Source organism: Lycorma delicatula, chromosome 1, assembly GCF_047948215.1.
Source record: "Lycorma delicatula isolate Av1 chromosome 1, ASM4794821v1, whole genome shotgun sequence".
Classification (NCBI taxonomy): domain Eukaryota; kingdom Metazoa; phylum Arthropoda; class Insecta; order Hemiptera; family Fulgoridae; genus Lycorma; species Lycorma delicatula.
The window spans coordinates 152,324,172-152,349,190 of record NC_134455.1 but is presented as its reverse complement, the minus strand read 5'-3'; the positions used below and the strand labels follow the sequence as shown (position 1 = coordinate 152,349,190).

Below are 25,019 nucleotides of genomic sequence, written 5' to 3'. Positions count from 1 at the left end.
TGAGAAGGTAAAAATAATTGTTTAAGTGAGGCAATCAGTCATGCAACTGGGAAAACACATAGTTTTTATGGGAAAATGTAGAAGTCTTTTGGGATTGAAAAATCAATTGTGTAAATGAGTTAGTTTTTACTCATAATTATCTAATGTATTAATTTTGTACAATATGCAATTAAAATTAATGAAATTCTATTTCATACTGGATGCCTTTAAAGTTATCTCAAATACTTAAGAGCATGACTATAAAACAAGCCTGTTTTTTAAAGTTCTGGTTCTGTAGGTCTTACTTCAACTGTTTTATCAAATCTGTAATCTTTGTAAAATGTATGAGTTAATTGTTTCAATTTTTAAGCATGATTCAATAACATAGTGTTATAAATGAAGTGAAATTTCAAATCACTAAATTTTATACTCTTCATCTTTTACACTTTTTATGTCAACATAGTGTCCCACATCTTATAGGGATATGGGACATCTCATGTTGGCTTCAATGAAAAATTCTGCGATTTAATTAAAAAATAATAAATTAATTTAAGTTTAAACAATTTTTGTATATTTTCTTTTAAATTCATTATATGTCGGTGAGTTAGGGAAGGTCTGGTTCAATGATGCTAGAATAAAAGTAAATAAATTCTTTGCAGATAGTACAGTTAGCTATCTGAACATTGGACCTCCCTCCTTCACCACCATATCTACCACACGTTAAATATTTTTAGACTGCGGTAAATATCTGTTTATCATAATTTTAATTTATTACTTAACGCTAAACTTTTAATGAAAATGAAACAGTGTGTCTCATATATCTGTGATATATAATTACAAAGATGTCGGTTCATAAAAAGCACAAAAATGGAAGTATAAAATTTGAAATTTGGCATAATGTTTAATTATGCCAAATTAAATGTTTAATTATGGGCTTGTATGAAAGAAAGAACTGTTTTGAATTTGCCACCTGTATTTATGATGTAAACAGATTGTGTTTGTGTAGCAGTTACAATCAATGGTCAGCTGTTTGAAACAATAGTTTGGTCATTTTGCTGTTAATTATTTATATTCATCTACTTATAATGATTGCTACAATTCATGATCCTGCCAAGTATGAAGTATAAGAGTAATCCAATTTTTTATTGAAAAAAAAAACAATTCGGCGGATGAAATTCACTGGCAAATTTGTCATTTACACTTTAAATATTACAAGTGACACTGAAGTAAGCCAGTGGTGGTCTGTTCATATCAAGAAGGGCAAACAAGCATTCATGATGAAGAATGTAGCAGCCAAATGTCATTGATATGAATGATATGATTGATGAAAAAACTTGAGAAAACCAGCGCTTCACCATGTTATAGTTGTATTTTGATATTTCCCGACTGTTTTACAATCTTTGATCAATGGATTTTGAAAAGTTGGGCTATAAAAAGTTGTATGCCATATGGATGTTGAACATGTTAACTAAGGCCCACAAGGAAAAACACCTTGCTACAGTGCATGAATTTTTGTAATCTTATGAAATGAAGGTAGTGAAATAAATGGATGAATTGTTTGATCACATTGTACTAGAGATAAAACCTGGATTTCTTGTTTGAACATCGAGACAAATCAGCAGTCAGTGCAGTGGCTGCATTAATCTCCTAGACCAAAGAAGTTCAAACAAGAACATTTGGTAAAGAAGCTTATGGTTCCTTTTTAGGACAAGCTGTCTTACTTGTTGAATTTAGTGTGTTGCAGTAAAATGGCGTTACTAGATGATTTAAGTCATTGGCAGTGAAATTTCGTAAGAGGAAATGAAGAGGCTAAAGAAATGTGTTGAAGTTGAAGACAGCTATTTAGAAAAGTAGTAAATAAGTGTAGTTTCTATGTGTAAATAATAAAGTTTGTTCATATCTTTTAGTTTTTTTTTTTTTTTTATTTCAGAACGGACCTTACTTTAAAGACACGCCTCATACTTGAAAATTTTAACAGCCTGGCAATAGATTTCACAAGATTAATCAGTCAAAGGTCTTCAGTGTTAGAGCTCTGTAATACAGTTTTTTTCTCAAATTCATTTACAAACCACTTTTTAAATATAATGCATGAAAAATTGTTCAAGAAAGACAGCAAACTTAAAATTAAGACAAAATATTTGATTATACTTAGGAAAATTTGACTATCCATTTCCAAGATATTTATCTGAAAATCCTCTGCACATAATATTTAATCCAATAATAATATGCGTTTTTTAATCTTATATATATGTCTGATTTTAAAGAATCACTTTTTTTACAGTACATACTGTAAAAAACGTGATTCTTTTATACTCTTAAAAAAATTATTCAAATATACTACACACACATATGTGTAGTATATAATAACTGTATTCTAACAAATCTTTTTAACTCTAACATTATAAACCTGCATGCAGCTTGTTTCATCTTTATGATAATGGGCCTTATGGCCAATATATTAGTCACGTTAAACTAGCTGGTTGGATAGCAATAGGTCATAGGGATAAACACTAATTACCCATTTAAATCTTCATTTCTTATTCAATTTAACTGGATCAGTGATTCAGTATAACAGTTAGCATCCATTATTATTTGTAAAATCACCTGTCATTTCTTTTACATTTTTATTTGCTAGATTACTGTCTCCATTAGCTATAAATAGATAGCTAAATATATTTTTTTAACTGGATAGTTAGCTATAAATATTTTTTTTAAATTTACATTTACTCATTATCAGGTGGCCCCAGTAGTTGAGAGTTTTTAAGGAATAACATCTCTGTGTGATTTCTTGGAGTGAAAACTAGAGAATGTTGAATTCTTCAGTGTCATCTTAGAAACTATTTGCTGCCTTCATCTCTGCCTCAATATTTTTGACATAATACACATAATTCTTCCTTTTTTAAAATGCCACTAAATAGTTTTTTAATACCTTTCAAAACTATTTTCCTAGGATTAAGTTTGCAGTGGTGAAACTAACATAATATTTTAAACCCTTTTCTTTTGCAATTTTAGTGATTTTATATTTTTATACTGGAAATTATTTTAACAGGATGTAATACTTTTTACATTAGTAAATCAGGATAGATCCTTTCCATTAAATGAAATCCAGAATCTCATTATCTTAAAGACATTCTTACACGTGCTATTTTTATTCTGTTATGTAGGCATAGTTTTCATACATTTCTTTGTTCATTTCATCATTTCTTATCTTGTGTAAATTTTTTACTAAGAAATGTTGAGTCCAACATTTTCTACAAAACTGTTCTCATTTCCCACATTAACCAAATTCATACTACGTATAATAAAAGCCCAGTAGTGCACCAAATACTTGTGACAGGTTTAACTGACATACATTTTTTACTGCAAATCCAAAGTTATAATCTAAGGCAGTGATTCCCAACCTTTTTAGCTCTACGACCCCGAAAAAGTAAAAAAAGTATATATAATGAATATTTTGTAACCCCCAATCGCAACCCAATGAAACCTAGTTTTAACTGTGTAGTTGCGTTGATTGGTATGAACATACAAGTGCAAAGTGTACAAATATGAGCAATTTACAGGTTTCAACTTGATGTATGCATGCTTCATGTAATTTGGGCTGCTTGCGTAACATTTGCTGTGAGAGGGTCATGTTCAAACATGCATACGATACTTTTGAACACACCATGCTCTCAACAGTATAAAAGAGGCATTTATAATTGCAGAACACGTCAGTTTAGTTTTGAATGTGAAGCATGTGTCTGGTGCTTTTATTTAAGTTTCTAAAAGCGTAGTTTCATTGAAAATAATAATAATTGAGGTTTTAATGTTTAATGTGCAGTGAAACATTGTAACTGTTTTTTGTTTTTTTTTTCAATTAGATTCTTATGTAAAGTGGATAAATTTGTTAAAAAAACGAATTGAACCATTTACATCCGATTCAAGAGAATCAATTTGTAAAAAGACAAGATCGTACAATGACAGTTATTTAAATTATTTTAACCTCATTGGATAGAAAGCCTCACGGTGCATTGTTTGCTTTCTTTTCTGATGAAAGGATGAAGCCATGAAAATTAATTTGACATTTTGAAACTAAACATCTGGATCATAAAAGCAAATCCTTGTAATTTTATGGAAGAAATTTACATATTCTAAGAAATCAACTAGTTTCTATTTGTAAATCAAGCAATATGATCTAAGTACACTTGAAGCATCTATCTCATAGCATTAAGAGTAGCTAATATGTCAAAATCCGATACAGTCGCAGAAAATATCATTATCTGCTGAAATTGATATGGTCAGTGTTTTAATAGCTGTTGAAGAAGCAACAAAATTCTGCTTTCTAATGACACAGTATCAAGGCAAATTGATGACATGGCTGCTGATGTTTGCAATCAGATAATTGAGTAAGTGAGTTAAAGTGAATTTTTTAATATTCAGTTTGATGAATCAACAGATGTGGCAAACATTTCTCAGTTCTTATGTTTTGTAGCTATAATTGCAATAGGGACAGATCAGTCAAAGAAGATTTGTTGTTTTGCAAATCAATATCTGGTCATGCAACAGGAATGTTTTTTATGAAGCTACTAAAAACTATAACATAGACTGGAAAAAATATATTATGTAGTGATGGTGCAAAGTCAATAACAGGTGGATTTGTGAAAAAATTAAAAGGATATTATACCAAGGGTGGAATGGAAGCAATGCTTCCTTCAAAATATGCCAGGAAATCTCTAACAAATTCTTTGTAAAACTGTAAAAATTATTAATTTTAGTCCACCATTACAGAATAGGCTAAACTATGAAATGGGCAAAAAAAAAATTCTTCTTTTCCATACAGAAGTCAGATGGTTATCACGGTGGGGGGGGGGGGGAGTGATAACCACCCAATAACCCAGTTATTGCAGTTCCAGTAACCCACTTATTGGAATTGCTAGACGAATTAAAAATATTTTTCTAGGATAAACAAACTCTATTCTCAATGCTTTACAGAATAATGAGATGTTGCTGTTGGCTTAATTAGCTGATGTATTTTTGCATTTAAATGACTTGAATGTGAATTTACGAGGACATGATAAAAATATTTTATTAATGACAGACAAAGTTCATGCTTTCATTAAAAAGCTCGATATTTGGATTATTCGCCTTGAAAGCAAAAATTTTGATATGTTTCCATTGACTTCTGATTTTATTGAAAAAAATTTAGAGGAAGAAGACAGTACTATTCTCCACAGTTTGGATAGCATGAAAATTCATTTGCATGAGCTAGAAATTCACTTCACAGAGTATTTTTCCCAGAAGATAAAAATTATTTCCCAAAGAGATGGACACTGAATCCATTTAGGAAAAAGTTATTGAGCTGCTAAGTTACCAGTTGAGATTCATGACCAGCTCATCAAAATGTCTGCCAATAAAACGGTACAACTACAATTCACATCTGAAGATTTTGATATGTTTTGGTTTGCTCATCAAAGTGAATATAGAAATTTAGTCACAGAAGCATTGAAAATAATAATCACTTTCATCACATCTTACCTCTGTGAAAAGGGTTTTTCATCTATGGTTGCGCTAAAATCTAAATATAGAAATTGTCTTTTATCACTTGAAAACAATTTGCTTTTGTGTGTTTCTGACGTAGAATTACATGTGGAGAAACATTTAAATGAAAAAGAAATGCAACCATCTCATTAATTTATTTTGTTCACTTGTGTACTTTTACTTATGTAAGTAAAAGGTTTATAATAAATTTTTTTCTCATAAAATGATTTCATTATTGTTTACATGTATAGTTGTAGACTAGTTTCACGACCCTCAGGTTGAGATACGCTGATCTAAGGTATTCATTGTGTATATTTGCAATTGTTTTACTTCCTACCCTGCTTGATCTTAAATAAATACATGTGACACCACTGTATTTCAACACCTTTTTCTATGTGAAAGCTTTTTAGTCCCACTATTTTCAAAATAAATATTTGATGTTAATATCCAAAGACAATTGCACAGGGTTCTACAATAAAACTTCCAACTTTTGAAAAAGTAAAAAGATATGTTAAATTCTGATTTTTTAAATAAATTTTTCATTGAACAAGAAAGTTTAAAATGATTGTACGAGACACAATTCGTAATGGAAAATTCTAGAAATTTAGCAAGGAAAGGAGTAGCACTTTAGGATGTCACCTCATGGAAGAAACACATACCATCATTAACACATCTGATAACTTAAAGCTGAAACAGCTCTAATTACCTACATAATGGCTTACAAATAGTTATAATAATGATTTGCGATTATTTTTTTTATTACATACTTCTTTCTCTTTTGTCTGTTTCAGGTGGAATATCTATATTAATCAAGACTTCTACTTTGTGCACAAGTAACATTTATTTACAAGAACAAATTGATAAGACTGATATTTTAAAAGAGATGTTATTTTGCTAAAGTTGTAGTTATTTTTCATGTGCTTTTGTGTTTTATATATTTACTGATATATATATGTGTAATTGAATGCTTCAGAATCAATATAGATTTGTAACAAGACGTAATGTAGATGTACCTTCCAGTTTTAAAAGCGATTGTTTTTTTTTATTTTTCCTGTTTGAAACTTTGTAATTATTTTAAGTAGTTATCTGTAAACAGTTAAAAAATGTTTCTGTATAACTTACATATTTTTTTAGAATTTAAGGAATTTCAGAAGATCAATGTAGGGACAATTCATTAAATAGATGAAACATTTATTTTTTTGTTACATGAATAATTTTTATATATTCAGTTGTGTTTACATATTTATAAAGACTATGTTGTACATGTTAAGATATATTTTATGATAAAATTGTTTTTTCTATGCATAAGGTAATAAAAAATTATTTGTATATAATGAACCTTTTTGTAATTTATTATTTGATAGGGAACTGAATTTTATTTTTTATTTCAGAATGTTTGAATAGCTTATTAAATAAGATGCTGTTACACAGTACACTTTTTCATGACCAATTTTTCTAAAAAAAATATATTAACTGACTTTTTATTAACAAACGTAATAGAGCCTTCAAGAAGTACTGTAAAACAATAAATAAATAAATTTCATTAGCTGAAAGCATTTATCGTAATTGTTATGCAATTTAGTCTCAGCAGTGCTTAAACAAGGCTCTGATTAACTAAGAATTGATTATCTGTAAATGTAAAATTGAAGAATCTATATCATATTATGTGCAGTTATCACTAAATTAGGCATTTAAACACGTGGAACATCTTTATCTAAAAAAAGGGCCTATTGAAAATCTCACATTGAAAGTATGCAACTAGCAATAATCACATCTCAGATGAACTTCAGTTTTTAGAAAATTCTACAATTATCTTTCTCAAACAAATACTATCTTTTATCTTTTTTATGATGAAAAACTCATTGCATGTTTGCTTAAAAATGTAATATTTAACAAATACTTCTTGTATAGACTTAGGTTTCATTCATGTTATTTAAAATTCACTATTAATGAGAAACATTAATTTTCATTTAAATTAGGACTTTTAAAATTTAAAGATCTTTGGATTCAAACTCAGCTCCGTACAGTTCACACAGCTCCTTTCAGATGCACTCGGCTCGCACATCTCCTTTCAGATGCACTTGGCTCCTAACGATTCAGTAGCTCCTTACACAGTACATAAGCAAGCTCCTCACTTCATTCAAGCAGTCCTATTTCAGTCTTCCATGAGATTACTACAAGTCTCTAAGGATTCATCAAGTTGTTTTACTCATTACATTTATTAATACAATAAACTTACATAAAGATTTTCAAGTTATTAATGTTATACTTGTAAATGATATTTGCAATTACAATAAAATAATTATAATCACAAGACTCAATTTATTAAAAGAATCAGCACCACTTTCAACACTTCTTTATAAAATAAATATAAAATTTTAATATCCTTACTTTTCCTTACATGAAGAAAAAGATTTAATTCCATTGAATTACTATAACTTAAATTATTACAATATTCACATAAAAATATTCAAGTCAACACACTATTACCACATCCCATTCTTTTATGAAAAAAGAGTAAAAAAAATTGTGGAAGTTGCATAATACTTAACATACTGGGAATATTAAAACACAATATTACATTACCAAACTAAAATACTAAAGTAACGATTGACTTACATAAGATATTTAAAAAAACAGTTTCTCCGGGCTAAAGGTATAAAAAAATTGGCAGTTTATATTAAGAGAACCAGTTTATAATCTATTTTTTTTTTTTTTTTTTTTTTTTTTTTTTATTAATAAACAAAACACAGCAACTCAACTCTCCAAGTTTTAATGTAGTTATTTAAGTTCAGCATGTGCATCTTTTATAGCTCTTTTACAATAGACAGCAATCTAAATTGCCAGTTTAAGAGTATCTGTGGCATTATTAGACAAACAGCTTCAACGATTCTTTGTTTAAAATTGTTCAAATCTTGAATTTTTCTGTGGTACACACAAAATTTAACAAATCTCCAAGCAAAAAAGTCCAAAGAGTGATATCTGGAGATATTGGTGGCCATGCAATTGGACCTCCTTGTCCGATCCAACATCTTGGAAAAGTGTGTTCAAGAACATGTAACATCTCAATAAAAGTGTGGTGGAGCACTACCTTGTTGGAAATGAAGCCTGCAGGAATCCGAGGAACAGCAAAGTTCTCAAGCATATCAAGGTACATCTGTCCTGTCACAGTTTATATATGTAGTTTGTATTTTAGGACCTTTTATAAAAGTGTTTAATGCATTTATAATTTAAAAGTTACATCTGTCCTGTCACAGTTTATACATATATAGTTTGTATTTTAGGACCTTTTATAAAATGTGTTTGCATTTGTAATTTAAAATTTATTTACTTTTAAATTACATTGAATTTTATGGACTGATTAATTAAAAAATAAGCAGAAGTTAACATTAATTAGATAAAGAAAAAATAACACCCATAACTGATAAACATAATCTTAACACTGACAACCAAAATAACTGCAAGAAATTGCAAATTTCCATAACGCTAGCTTTGTTTATGAAAACGGTAAGGAGCTGCTAATTTTTCGGTTCATTGTCACTTTGTTTAAGGGTATAGACTAGCTAGGCATTTATCCTTCTGGTCTTGCTATTTAATTCTCCATTCTTGTTTTTTGTTTTCACTTATAGCAGGCATCATTAGGCCATTTGTAACCCAAAAATGTAACTATCTTGCATTTTAAACCAGAACTCCTTAACTGCTGTTTCCTTTGGAAATTTTTAACATATAATATTGTAAGTAAATGTTTTATTTTGACCAGTACATAATACATTACACAGATTATGTCGACAATTAATTATGCTTTTACATGAATAAAAAAGGAACCATCATTTATCTGGATGAATTAAGGGAAATCATAATAAAATCTTAGAACAAAATATACAATTAATTATAAAGTAAAAAGTAATTAATGTCCATATTAATTGAATTATTTTTTCAAGCAACACATGAATTTTTCTGAGTAAAAATGGAGCATTAGTTTTTAATATAGTTACCATTATTGGAACAGTTGATTGTATTCATACTGAAGTACAGGAACCAAAAGGATTAACACCCATAACATTTATTGTAAAAGATTTGCCTCCATTAATGTACCAATAACATGTGATGCTACGGAAAAAATCCCAAAGTGTAGATACAATTTCACCAGGAAGTATATAAGCCTTCTGTGAATGCTAATTTCTGTTCATTTTGTGTAGAGTATCTGCTGCCTGTATCATTCATATAAAGATGCCTGTATCATATTTCTATATAAGGAAATCAATTTGGTATCACAACTATAACACACTATTATTGCATTATAAGTCATGTCTATACTACCTTATGGAAAATATTTAAAGCAGAATATCTTGCACTACCGAATAAAGAAGAAGCTGTTCGAAATGATATCAGGTGTACTTATTTTTTATAATGCTAATAGTTGCGTGAATCCCACAGCCACTAATTGTAATTGTCTTCAAAAAGGCAATTACTAAAGAACATATTGTCACAAGTTAGTTTTAGTAAATCATTCAACAAGTGAACATTAAACAAACTATGTAAACTTAATCTAATTTGTGTTAATATAATGTAAATATTATAATTATTGATATAAATTATGAATTAACAACAAACATAAATATAATCTAAATCAAATAAACAAATATCTAACTTACAAACAATGTTTCTTTATTAATGCATGTGGCAACTAAAGTACAATGGATTAGCTGACCAATATACCATGAAGCAAGTTACAGCATTTATTTATAATGCATGCATCTTCTTGAATTTTTAATTTTGTTAAAATTTGTTGTTACTCAGTATATTCCTTGCTCTTGAACAAATGGATTGTGCAAAAGTTCAAGGATGTTCAAATGATCCAGACAATTTTTGTTATATCTGTGGTAAATTTACATCTAAATCTCAAAGAAAGACTATTTCTGAATTTATAAAAAACAGCATATAAATTTTATTTTGAATCTGCACTTGGGCATCAAGATAAAATCTGGGTGCCTCATATTATTTGCATACTGTGCTCAGTAACTTTTAACTGAATGGTTGAAGAGGAAACGGCAAGCCATGCCATTTGCTGTACTGATGGTTTGGTGTGAACTTAAGACCTCTTCACCGACTGCTACTTTTGTATGACAAATATAACTGATTTTCATTCAAAAATAGAAAGTCATAAGATATGCAGATGTATCCTCAGCTCTAAAGCCAGTATCACAGAGAGAAGAATTACCTGTACCTGTACAACCATTTAATCTGACATTGCTAGAACAATCTGAAAATGAAACAGATAATGTAGAGGATGAAGAATTTCTTCCTGTATCTGATGATAAATCTCCTTATTTCATTCAACAACATGAACTTAATGATTTAGTTCACGATTTAAAGTTAACAAAGCAGCAAGCTGTGAACTTCTGGGACTAGGCTACAACAGTGGAATCTTTTAGTGAAAAAAAAACAAAGTTACTAAGTTTAGAACATGAAATAAAACTTTTTCAACTTATTTTACTACGAAAGATCCATTGTATGTTTGTACTGATGTCGGGTGGTCTGATGAAAGAGCTACTAAGCTCTTTCATCAGACCACATAATATACCAATATTCCATAAGAATGGTGTCTTTTTACAGACTTCTAAAGTTAGCATGAAAGCAGTTTTATTGCATAATGTTAACAAACAGTCATCCATTCCATTAGCCCATGCAGTCCACAAAAAAAAGTATTAAACTATGGCATCAATATTAGAAGCAATAAAATACAGAGTATATGTACCAATTTTGCAGTGATCTGAAAGTTGTGTTACTTGGATTACAAGTTTACTATCCCAAAGACAAATCTTTGGGATAGTCATGATGCAAAAGTCATTTCCAAGTCTTTACTTGGAACCGGCCTTGTGGCAAACTTTGTGGTTGGTGAAAAAAATATATACTGTCACTACTTCACATAAAACTCGGACTCATGAAAAAATTTTTAAAAGGCAGTAGACAAAGATGGACCAGGATTTAATCACTTAAAAATAATTTTTCCTAACCTAAGTGTTAAGCTGAAGAAGTATATATTTGTCAGTCCGCAAATCAAGAAACTGTTTAAAGATTAAACTTTGCGAATGTGAACTAGCTGCAATGAAGACGTTTGTGGTTTTTAGGCAACAGAAAATATGGAAACAATGTTTTTTGGTTAATAAGCTGTTAGCAAACTACAAACGTTTAGGTTGTCATAAAAATTAATATCCTAGATTCCCAACTAGACTTTTTCTCCGAAAATTTGGGCTCTGAAAGCGATAAGCAAGGAGGGCGTTTCCATTATTTTATTCTGACAATGAAGAATCAGTACCAAGGAAGACGGAATCCTGGAATTATGGGTGACTATTGTTGGATTTTGTTAGAGAGAAACTGATCAAACAACGTACAAACGAAAAGGTTTGTCAACATATTTTAAAAATTAAAGGTATTTTAGTATATCTGTTTTTGAGTAAATTAAAATTTTGTTGATTTAAACAAATTTTAAATGAATACACATAAATAATATATTTTTTTAAATAATGATTTCACAGTGATTATGCATTTAATGGTAAATAAATCGCATATATCTAAAAAAAAAAAGTGACGTATTACACAAATTCTGTTAACAGTTTTGAATTCAACACCCCAAATTAATTAAAATCACAGGTACGATTACAGATATACGAATACATTTTTTTTTGTTGACAAGTGTAATTAATGATCGATCTTTTTTCTTTAAAATTAAATAACTCATGTTGGTATTCCTGACATCTTTGATAAACGGGCCAATGATATTTCTTGAAAATATTTGAAAATAACGGTTAATTGAGTCAACTGATTAGTGTTTTATTACGTTTATGTCTTGTTTTACTAGTGCAAAAAAACATGGATTTCAGAGATTTATATAAAGAAAACCCATTAGTTAGAGGACTGATAGAAACAAGAAAGAAGTCTGCTTTTGATTGCAGAAGGAGCAAGCGTCTTGAAATATTTAACAAGAATAGAATAAACATCGATGCTATTACGCAAGAAATCAGTGAACAAGGTATTGTTAGTTATTAATATTTAAACGTGTACTTTAAATCCAGTTAATTAACACGACTTAATTTTGTTCGGTATTGGTTTGAAAGTAATTTATTGCTAATGTTCCATTAAAGAAGCAGTAATCATTTTAATTTTTGTCTTAAAAATAAGACGCTTGAGAGTATTTCATCCCGGAACCGAAACAATTTGACACTGGCTTAACAAATTTGTGTAATATCTAGATATGGTAATTTGAAATGTTGGTCAATTATGCAATACTTCAAAAAAGTAATATAGTAGTCGAGCCATGTTTTGGGCCCAATTTTATTCCTGGTATATATGGATGATTTTTTCAACTTTAATATTCAGGGTAAATTTGTTTGTTTTGCTGATGACCCAGCCATTGTTTTTGGTGATTATTATATTGATAATATTATGGAAGCCCAATCTGAGTCTGAAATCGGTTAATAATTGGATGTTTAAAGGTTTTTTTGTACATTAATACAGTTAAAACTAAGTAGTTTATCTTTCTATATTGATAATAAAATAATTTTATTACAGAAAATGCTGTAAAGATCTATGTAATAAACTACTAAATACTATTTTTAACAAAAGAATATTACAAATTTGGAAAATAATCAAACACCAAACTCAATCAAATACCTTCCAGTATGGAGTAAATAATAATCTCTATCAACTTATAATTTTAAACAAGAAAAAAACAGCACTTTTTTTAAGAGTTATTGTATTTTATTATAGGCATTTGTTTTATTGAATACTTGTTGCAATTTACAGTTAATTATAAAATTAACTAAATAGCAAAATAAAATTAATAAAAAATATATCATGTGAGATTTATGCTTCATGATAAGAAAATCAATACAGGAGATCACTTTACCGCTTTCATGTTTAACTGTTCTACAGTTTTTGATTTTGAAGAACCAAAGTTAAAGTCAAAATAAATGTTACGTTTTTTCTATAGAATTCTTTTGTTAATTGTTAATTTAGTTTGTTAAATTAATGCCGCTGATCAGGAATTAGTAAGACTATCAAACTACAACTGGAGCTACTGTCTTGCTAATGAACCATTGTCATTTTAGATTTAAGTACACTTAATCAGAATAATGTAAGAGGAATATGGAAAATTCTTTCCTAAAGAATAAAATCTTACCCTCCAGAAAAAAATTTGGAAAAATGTAAGAAGCATTAATTAAGCAAATTGAAGAAAGGAGCATTGAATCTTTTGCTTGTTAAGTTTTCTCGCTTATTAAGATATAAGTTTTGTTAATTTGTTTTGTTTGTTTGTTTTTGTTTTTTTTTTTTTTTATAAGGTTTTGTTAAGTTATTCTCGCATATTGAGTTGGGTAGTCCAGGTCCATATATGGATGTAGTAGATATAGATTGTTTTTTTCACAAATTCCTAAAAAAAATTAGAACCTTAAAAAGATTACATCTCCTTTTTATCTATTTTACTGTACTAATTATTGTAATTTCTATTTTGTTATTGGCATTTGTATAGTAACATTATTTATTTTTCTCACATTTTTATAGATTTCTGTGTTTTTATTTATTTATTTATTTTTTAGAAGAAAGGACTAAAGAAAAAGAAATTAATGACAGAAGAGCACTTTTATTACAATGGAAAGAGAAAAAAAATAAAATGAGAACTGTGGAAAAAAAGAAAAAGCCATTTGTTGTTGGTGTAATTCATCACAGTGCAGCTTCTCCAGTATTTCGTGATGTTTCCAATGTAAATAAAAAGAAATTACTAATAAAACAGTTTCCATTCACATCTCCAACTTCAACAAAGAAACTGGTAATGTTTGTTTGTATGTTTTTTATTGTTGTTTTGAAAGTAAACATATTAATTTATCATTTGGTATTAAACTACCACTCCACTTGCCTTCATTGTGGAGTCGTAGCAATTCTGCCTTTTATAAGGAAGGTTCTGGATTTGAATCGCAGTAAGATGGAATTTTTTGTATAAAACAAAATTCATCTTGCTATAAAGTAACTGATTGAGTATAAGGCTGTTATTGTTCACATAGTAAATAAAATGTTAAAAGGGGCTGAATTTTTCTTCTGTAATTAGTTACATTTGAAACACCAGTTTTTTTTTTGTTTATTTCTCAGTATTTCAGTCAAAGATCTTTATAGAAGATTGCTTCATTTTGCTACTAATCTGTTAATTTTTTTCTTAGTATTAAATAATAGGTTTTCTAGCTAATTAATTTTAATTCTGTACTATTTTTTATGTGAAAAATTGTATTAATTTCTGTATATTTAATTTTTACCATTGTATTGAATAGGTTAATGTGCATTTTGTTTCCAATTTATGTAAACATATTAACTATTACATTCCATTTTTACATAGCAAAGCTATAGAATGATCTGGAGCTTGAGACCAAAGGCCAAAGACAGGAGGAATAGAAATCTGCTGGGTCCAGATGTAAGACAAATGACCTATTCCTACTTTTACAAGTTATTACATTTTATAACAATAACGCTTCAAAATTTCTAAACGTTACCATTATAGTTTATAGTTACATGAAATGCATATTATCCAAATAAGTTACTTAATTGTTAAAAGAATTTTATGATTTTTGAAGAAAAAACTTTTAATATTTTAAGTATGCAATTATAATTAATTTTAATGTTTTAGAATTAGTTTTATTATTAATAATTACAAATAATATTAATGATAAAATAATTTTATTTTGATATAATTTATCTAAAAAAACTTTAGAAAGAAAAAATCAATTCAAAGCTAATTCTGCAGACAAGTAAAATCAGTTATAATTCAGCTGGCTTTTTATATAAAAAATATAAAAAAGCTGGCTCATATATAGAGGAAGTATAAAAAAATATAAATAACATCAATATAACAATAATATTGAAAATACAATCAATAATAATAACAGTAGTTGAAGTGTCACTATAAAATAAACTTTAGCTGATCTAATTTTTAAAAAAATGCTTAGAAAACCTGGATGTGAAAAAAATTCAAAGATAAGCTCCACCCAAGACTTTGATCTGCTTTAACCTAAAGTGAAAGAATTAATTTTGTTTAGAATTTAGAAATTAAACAAATTAACCTATTTCTTTCTTCAGTCATTTGACTGGTTTAAGCAGCTTTCCAAGATTTCCTATCTAGTGCCAGTCATTTCATTTTGGTATACCCCCTACATCCCTAACAATTTTTTTTACATGTTCCAAACATTGCCTGCCTGCACAATCTTTCCCATCTACCGGTCCCTCCAATATCAAAGCAACTATTTTCAGGATGCCTTAAGATGTGGCCTGTAATTCTGTCTTCTTATAGCTATATTTTTCCAAATGCTTCTTTTTTCATCAATTTGCCGCAGCACAGCTTCATTTGTCATTTTATCCACCCATCTTATTTTTAACATTCTTCTCATCACCACATTTCAAAAGCTTCTAATCTTTTCTTCTTAAGTATTCCAATCATCCAAGTTTTACTTCCATGTAAAGCTACACTTCAAACATATACTCTCAAAAATGTTCTCCTGAAGTTTAAATTAATTTTTGATGTAAGCAAATTATATTTCTGACTGGAAGCTTCTTTCACTTGTGCTCATTTTATATAGCTCCTGTTTTGTCTATCTTTAGTAATTCTACTTCCCAAATATCAAAATTCTTCTACCTCCATAGTCTTTTCTTGTCCTATTTTTATATTAAGTGGTTCAGTGGTATTCTTATATTCAGAGTGGACTACTCTTTCTACTTTTTTTCTTCTAAATTTCATTACTTTTGTTTTGTTCTTATCTATTTTCATGCAGAAGTTCTGTATAGAAGAAGTTTATCCATACCATTCATTGTTTCTTCTAAACTTTTTTTATTCTCAGCTAGAATTATATTATTGGCAAAAAGTAGCATCTTTGTGTTTTCACCTTGCACTGTTATTCCAGATCCAAATTGTTCGTTAACATCATTAACTGCTAGTTCTATGTAAAGATTAAAAAGTAACAGAGATAGGGAACATCCTTGTCTGACTTTGTTTTTATTACTGCTTCTTTTTTATGCTATTTGATTATTACTATTGCAGTTTGGTTCCTGTAAATGTTGAGGTTCTTTTACTGACAGGACATTTTTTTACTTTTACTTTGTTACTCTACTTTTAATAGTATGACAATCAATTGTTATGGATATAAAATTTTAGTTTATTTTATTTTATCTCATTTTAAATGAATAATTATATAAAGTTTTTATAATTAATTAAGTGGATATTCCTGCAGATGGACAAAGGTCCGAAAGCGCTTGAATAGATTTTAACATTTTATAATTGTTGCTAAGCTGAACTGTCATTAGTTAGATATAAAATACCAACTGGTACTTACGTATTAACACCACCGCAGCAACAGATTTATTTAAAAACAAAGTAGTCAATCGGATTTTGGTGGAAAATGGGCCGAAACAGATTCAAAACAGAATATAAATGGTTATTTATTTTATAAATATAGTTTAACTAAACTTAACCTACGCTCGCTAACCTTGACTAATTAACACCGAAATCTTTTGTAATTTTATTATTTAAATAGTCAAATTGCAATAATTACTGAATTTATTAAATAAATACTCAAAAAATTACGGTGTTAATTAGTCAAGGTTAGCGAGCGTAGGTTAAGTTTGGTTAGATTATATTTATAAAAAAAAATATTTATTTATTTATGTTACACTCTATATCGGCCCATTTTCCACCGAAATCCGATTGACTCCTTTGTTTTTAAATAAAGCTGTAGCTGCGGTGGCATTAATACGTAAGTACCTTGTGTCATGTTACAAAAATTTAACCCAAAATTTTATAGTTTCAAATCAATTACTAGTTAATTAATGAATCAAATTTAAGAAACCATGCAGAAAGGTTTAAATAAATACAGCACAAATACAATTTGATGTTGTATTTGTGCTGTAATCAAACACAAATACCCTCTGATAAAATCTATTACCGACTTTAAATGTTACAAAGTCAATTCCTGTTGTGTGAAATTAACTTTGTAATTTCATGTAATAGGTTTGATTTAATATTAGTTTAACAAATATAATTAACTTATTTAAAATTTAGATCAGAAAACTATCAATAACTTAAACTGATTATCTTATCTACAGTTATTTTAATTGTTCAGACAGTTTTATCTTATGTTACAACAATAATATAGGACAGTTTTATACTAAACTATTATTTACTTTCCATAAGAATTAATAATCTTTCCTTAGAAGTTTTCTTATTGTGTCTCAAAAGAGCTGTGTAGCCTCTTTGTAAAGCAGAATATTGAAGAAAAAATTAGTCTTTTCATTGATAAGTTTTGCATATATATGAGAAACACTGCTGTTGTGATAGACTGCTATTGTGAGATGGTTTTTTTTTTAACTGGTTTAGTAATTAATATTATTTTTTATCCTTTTTAAAGTTCAAATTTGCTGTGAAGCCTTCAGTAAAGAAATTAACTATTCCACAATCACCAAATTTTATGAGTGCTAAGAAAAAGAAGTTAAATGAAAAGATGAATAATGGATTGAAGTTGTAAGTATTTTATGAATGATTTCAATTTATATTCATGCTTAGAACTTTTCTTGTAAACTCCTTTTTTGTCTGGTTTTGTAGATTTTAATGAAGATTTTAAAAAAACTTGGAAAAGCTATGTTAAATCTACTATTTGTTCTTCATCAGAGATTCTATACTGTATACCAGGAGTCTATGCAGCAGATTTAATTAGATGTTGTACTAGTGAGAATAAATCATGGAAATGGCATGTTATGTTTTATCACATACATATCAAGAATAATGATAATGAATTTTTAAGACAAAATTTCTAGAATAGATTGAGCTAAGATATTGAAGTGTTTTTTCCTACCAAGTATCAATGCTTTTATGTGTTTTTTGTAATCTTTTGATTCGCAGTAAATAGTTCTCTGTTTATGTACTTATGTAGATTTTATTTATTATAATTTTTTAAATAATGGTTTGGGCTTACAAATGCCCATATTAATTTCTTATTTGTTGAAAGTAAAAAAAAATTATTTTAATTTTTAAAAGGTGATAATTTTGGATCAAACTTATCACCATTACTCTGTAATTAAATCATAACATATAACTAACTGTTCTCTTTCCATTCAATTGGACTTCTATACTCCACTGAAAATAGATTACGGTCAATGTCAATTAACTGTTTTAATTAATATGGATAGTAGAGTAGCTCACTGTTAACATGTAACAGTGAGTTTGGATGATCAGCCTACATGTTACTGCTATATTGTTGTTCTCTGAAACATTGGCACACCATGATTAGTCATTTCTTAGTAGCATAAACATGATGCAACTATTGTTTACAAAGTAACATATTTTTGTGTATTTACAGTATTAAGAAAAAGGCCTTCATGTTTCAAACACAAAACAATTTATTTTATTTTTGTTTCTCTTTTGCTTCTCCGTGTATATAAGGTTCAGTTCTGGGATTTTGCCTCCCGGTACAGTAATTTTGGTGTGCTGTGTATTTTGTTACATAGTAATTAATGTAAGATAATATATTTTGTTTCAAACTTTTTAAAGTAGTTTGTTCACGTGCGAATAGTTATTGTTGAGAATTTAAGTCTGTTGTGAGAGGTAAAAAACTTCAAAGACAGGCACATGAAATTGTAAACAAGTATGATTTCATGAGGAAATAATCTTTAGTTGTAGGAAAATTAAAAACAACAAGAATTTAATTACTCATAAGTGTGAAGATAGAAGTGCAGCTGCCTGTGGCATTTCCAGAACTTTGTTTCAAAGCCTCAGAAAAGAAAAAATAGAACTTCTTCGATTTGACGGGCCAGAATGTTTTTTATGCAGCCTAAAAAGAAAAAGAAACGTTCTAAACCAGTTACCGGATTAGGTGTCTTGATAAAAGTGTGGTTAGGTAAACTGTGAATGAATTTCACCCAAAGTTAGGGTAGTTTTTTTTTAAGAAGGTGGAGGAATCCCATTTACAGGTGCCTAGGGACAGTGTTAGGCCCGCTAACAGGTTCTGCAAGATGTTATTAAATGCGTATGTGTTCCTACGCACTACCGACTAAACCTCCACCCCTGGCTACCAATCCTTCTGGTACAGCTGGTGTGCATTATTTCAGGAAGGGGGAATACACCCTCACACACATTCAGATACCACAGTCAACAGATACTAACCTCACACACCCACAAGATACCTTGCATCACACTGAAATCACACTACAAACTCCACAACATCCAATCATCACTCCGGAATGCATACCTCATGCCACTCCACACATCACATCACATCCAACCACATAAACAAACACCTCAAAGGCAGTTGACCACTACAGCATACCTACTTCACAGGTCACCATTGGAAGTGGGAGCAGAGTGCCCATGGTCTCATTGCACCCAGGCAACCCCCACAAGTATGGGAAACCCCCTTAGGCTCTCAGTCACATGCCTACCTGCCTCTGCACCCTCTGACGACCCCTTCTTGGCCTGTGATTTTCCTTGATAATGCATAATTTTGTCGTTATCACTCTTGCAAATCTGGAAACAGCAGACCAATATTCCTCACCATACAGTATAATCCCCATTATTTCCTCTGGTTTAAACATTACGTCTCTTCCAATGGCATCCATCATCTCTGTTTCTGTGTTAAAATGAGGACAACAAAAGAACACATGGAACATCGACTCCTCAACCTCACAGTCAGGGCATCCATCCGAGTAATCCAACCCAAAACAATATTCTCTAAATCCCCCATGTCCTGCCAGCAACTGAGTTAAATTAAAATACAACGAGCCATGGGTTCTGGATCATCTTCCAACATCCTTTATTGCTATAAAGATGGGACGGATGTGAGAAGGGCAGGTCCACCTGCCCTTCTACATCCGTCCCATTTTTCTTGCCATCTCATCAACTCCTCTGTAATCGTCGAACTCATCTCTCTTTTTTCAGTCGGATTCAAGGTACCAAGTGCTCGTAGCCTTCTCCTTTGTACGATCGCTAAGTTTATGGGAAGCATTCCCACCAAGACCTCTGCAGCCTCCAGAGAAACAGTTCTGTAGGCTGTTGCAATCTGGAGGCAGCACCTATGTAAGGCCCCAATCCTCCCCCTGTACTTTGCTATGTCCACCCAGATTTCTGCACTGTATAGCAGTGTGCTATATGTAACTCCTGTAAGTAACCTCCTCCACAGTTGTCCTGGATCCTCAGAGTTAGGTAGAATTCCTGCTATATGGCGCATGACTGACTTTTCAGCAAGCCTCAATGGCGTGCCTTCCAAATCTCAGCTTGGAGTCAGTCCATATGCCTAGATATTTTATTGAATTCTTTGACTCTATTCTTCTCCCATCCACCTTGACTGACAAGGTAGGTACACGCTTGGGAGAAGATATAACCACAAACTTGGATTTCTGTGGTCCCAAGCTGAGTCCTGCCTCAGCCATCCAAGCTCCAACAGCAGTGTGGGAGTCCCTGATTTTGTTGGTGGCCTCCCTTCGGGTATCAGCCTCTTTGACAAGTGCTGTGTTGTCTACAAATCCAATTATCATTACTTTAGGGCAGTGGGATGCTAAAAACCCCATCATAAATAATAAGAGGGTCGGTCCGAGAACCGAGTCAGGACAAGGTGCCTTCTCCAAGGAAACTCGCTGCACAGCTGCCTTAAGTTCCTCCATTGCGAACATCGTTATTATCCCCACATCCATCTCCTCATGCTCCAGTGTAACATCACCAACGGGAAAAAACTACTCTATTATTCTTGCAACCTCTGAGGCATCACGGGTAACTGGGGACCTCGCTTTCAGCACCTTCTTGACTAACAAACTGTATGGTTTTCCCCAGGGGTCCTCCTCCATCTTTTGAAGTAAGCACTTCCAACATTCTCTCTTCCTAGTTTTAATCATCCTGGACAGTTTCTTCTTCTTAGCTTTGTTTGTTAACCTATCTGAGCTGTAGTGCGTCCTCATAGATGCCCTCCTAGCCGATAAGCACTCCCTACATTTTTGTGGATTTTGACCCTCCACCAGTAAACTAACGGGCAGCCTCTCCTGATATATTTTCCAGGGAGCTGCCTCTTATACGCACTCACCAACAAGTTAGCTAAACAATCGGCTTTGTTCTTAGCGTTACATGCCTTGTGTAACATCTGAAAATTCAGGCTTTCAATAAAGGCAATCAAGTACCTGCCTTTAACACTCCAGCTTAACAAAGCAGATGTATCACCTTTTCTGTATCCCATTTCGGCTATCATCGAGTGGTTGCTAGCGCCCCAGACCCGCCAGTCCCATATTCTAGCTGCCAATGATGATGTTGCAAAGGTCACATCAATAACTGAGCCCGATGCTCCCTTTCTGTAAGTGAATTCACAACCAACATTAAAGGACACCATATTGTTGTGCCAGTCGAGGAGCAACAACATCCCTTGAAAGAGTGGTCAGGATGTCCATACAACACTCAAGGCTGATATTGGGTGAGAGGTAGCAAAAGAAATAGTATACTCTGCCAACCCTTGCCCACACATAGTTCCTCCCATGGAACATGTCCCGGATGGGGAGGGGACTACATGTTCAAATGGCCGCACTCCCATCTTCGGATGCAACCATCCTTGACAGTGCTTGAGGGGTGTAAGGCTCGGAGATGAGCGCGAGATCCGCACCCATCTCTGACACATACCTCTCTGTCATATCAGTTGCAAGAATTGAATGATTTAAGTTGACTTGAACTAGCTTCATTATCGTGCTGTTTCTTATCTGGTCTTCCCTGGCTTTCACAACATCACTGTCTGCCCCCTTGGGGCATGCCACGCTTGCTGTGCGGTGCCCCTTGGCCAATGCAGGTCAGACACCTAGGAGGCCTAGAACAATTGGCCGCCCGGTGACCCCTCCTCTCGGCAGTTAAAACAAGCACTAGACCTGTCAGCACCTCTACAGTTTCTAGCTCTGTGCCCCACCTCAAAACACCTAAACCATTTCAGAGGGACTATATCGGCCCTGCAGGACACCATGTCAATTTTAACGCTTCCTCTTAGCTCCTGGCTTCAATGGCCATGGCTATCACCGTGGTCATTGAAGCCAGGAGTCTACATATCACCACTCTGGTTTCTCCATAGCCAGACCTTACTATCAATTGCATTTCGGGTGGCAAGGCTTGTTTCACTGAGTCCACCAATTACTTCCTGCTTCTCTATGTTCCCTTCCAGGTTTCTTACGTGGAGGGTCACCATCCTAGTCCTAGTCTGTACAGTTCCCGCCTTTATCGCAGATGCCAGGACATTCTTGAATTCCCCTGCCGTACATTTCTCCTCTTTGACCTTTATTTCCATCGTCTCACCTGCCTTCCAGATCGACAGGATCTCTGCTGTCGCAGGTAACCTCATGTCGGTTCTAACAGATTTCAATAATTCAGCATAGGATATCTTGGACATCAGGACCAGAATCTCTGCTTTGTGCTTGATATGTTCTAGCTCATCACTCCTCCAACTAGCGAGGCGTCTGCCCACGGGTGCTGTAAGATTGGTTTGCTTGGTATTTCTTCTGCCACCATTTTATTCAGTCGCCCTAAAGCATAAGATCATATGTCTGTGCCACAAACAGCAACTGAGCCTCGAACAGTTTATCAACCAGTATAACAACATAGATCCTAGAGCTTACTTAACAGCGTGAGTGGATAAAGCATGGTGCCATACACCATCGGCTTACATGACCCAACTGCTCACTTGTCATATACTTTCTAAAATCTGTAGGTGCAGCCCACCAACTACTAAAAATATATATGACATTCATAATAAAATTTATTTCGTCTAGGCAGCAATTCGCTGCCATGCCTAGATAGCTGAATGCGAGCAAATACCTGTTCACCATTTTATAGCACTTGGAGCCATAATAATTGGCTGGTGATCAACCATACTCACGGCAATGCAGTAAGAGTCTTTCTCTATAGCAAACTATGGATACCGGTTGAACAAAGCAACTGCTTCTAGGAACTCCCACATAGTATGATAATGCGACTCTTGCCACATTGACTCACCGCTTGTCAGTGGCCAATTTTTCCCTTGACCTCTAAGTTAGGTCTCTTCCCCCTCCCCCAAAGAGCAGGGCAGTCAAACATCAGGTGTTCATTTGACTCAGCTCATCAGCTGCCAGGCGGAACCAAAACAGATATTGGTTCAAGTTAGTATGGTTGGTGAGCACCCAGGCACCCATTGCCCTTGAAAACGAGCTGTGGCATACCATCCCCCCAGATCCTGTATAAACTTATACAAGGATCTTCCCCTTAGTCGTGGTGTCCCGTTCCAGCTGCCATGCTTCCATCGTGAGGCTCTGCAGGCGGGAGATGGGCATCTGACAAAATTTATAGATCTGGTTCTTTGTAATCACTGTTCTGTTTTGGTACTGGTCTGGCTTGAAACTGCATCCCAAATACCTTGGCCTTCTGACAATTTCACAATCTTTACATGGTTGCCCGAACTTTCACCAGTAAATTGATTGGGAGAGCCTTTCCCAATACGAAGGTAGCCTCGTATGAGGTTGTTTTAAAAACACAAGTGCATTCAACTAAGGCTCTGTGACGAGCACTCCTTAAATTTTGAAGAATCGCTCTATACATAACCAGCCTATACGCCCAAATGGGCGTTGTGTAAGAGGTCATGCTTTCCAAAGACATCTCGGTAAACCATGTATATTTGATGGTCCAACAACCCATATTCTTTCCAAGAAATCCTCCTAAGTTTGTGCATTTCTGAGACGGCCGGCGTCTGCCACTACTTGCCTAATGTGGTTGCTAAACAACTTTTCATCAAACAAAACACGTAGGTACTTATGAACTCGGCTGATTACACAGCCTCTATATTTAATATGGGGGTTATGACTATATGATAATTTGTCCACACCCTTGAGAAGCATAAACTTCATTTTGGGTACTGAAATCTTTAAATTTTGAATGTCCATCCAGCCCTCTGCAATTGACAAGGCCGCCTGCACCTAGTCTTCTAGTTATGGTCATGAATTACCATGAACTAAAAGGAGACAGTCATTGGTGAAAATCTGTCGTGACCCCTTCTGGAAATGTCAGTCTCGGAAATCCATCCGTTGATTACCAGTTTTCACAGCAGGGGGCCGAGAATGGAATCCTGCAGGCTTCCCCTGGTAATGGATTTTTCCACAACTAGGTGCCCATCGTTAAACAGAGCCATACAGTTAGACAAGTAGTCAAGTACCACGGCCTGCAGGGCTATGGGAACTTTGTAGTGTTCCAACTCATAGAGGACAGAGCTCCAACATAAGGAAGGAAATGCTGCCTCTATGTCTGCCAAAACATATTTCCAGTTAGCGCTTTCTACCTCGGCAAGAGTATTTAAGATGCAATCCGCAGTACCAACCCCTTTTGTGAAGCTATATTGGCCTCGATTTAGAAAACAGTTCACTTCAATGCTTTCCCAGAGTCGTTTCACAACCGGTATTTCAAGCAATTTGCTGATTACCAGTAAAAGGCTAATAGGCCGATAACTGCTGACTTC

At 32.4% G+C, this 25,019-nt stretch overlaps 2 protein-coding genes across 9 annotated transcripts in view; both read left to right on the top strand.

Annotated features, from left to right (window-relative positions):
- The window catches only part of Shark (SH2 ankyrin repeat kinase), a 109,587-nt gene extending 102,753 nt beyond the window's left edge, over positions 1-6,834 (top strand). For 5 of the 6 annotated variants that reach the window (XR_012756261.1, XR_012756260.1, XR_012756266.1 and 2 more), the window contains 2 exons: positions 1,910-2,013; positions 6,288-6,834. The gene's annotated coding sequence lies outside the window, so the exon portion shown is untranslated. The remainder of the gene's footprint in view (positions 1-1,909; positions 2,014-6,287) is intronic. The other variant, XM_075365221.1, reaches the window with a different exon arrangement.
- Positions 6,835-12,309: 5,475 nt separating this feature from the next.
- The window catches only part of LOC142324280 (uncharacterized), a 72,233-nt gene continuing 59,523 nt past the window's right edge, over positions 12,310-25,019 (top strand). For 2 of the 3 annotated variants that reach the window (XR_012756259.1, XM_075365195.1), the window contains exons 1-3: positions 12,310-12,529; positions 14,094-14,323; positions 17,937-18,049. Coding sequence is in view for 2 of the 3 variants with exons in the window: in XM_075365195.1 (XP_075221310.1) it covers positions 12,370-12,529; positions 14,094-14,323; positions 17,937-18,049 (503 nt within the window). In the remaining variant the exon portion in view is untranslated. The remainder of the gene's footprint in view (positions 12,530-14,093; positions 14,324-17,936; positions 18,050-25,019) is intronic. The other variant, XM_075365204.1, reaches the window with a different exon arrangement.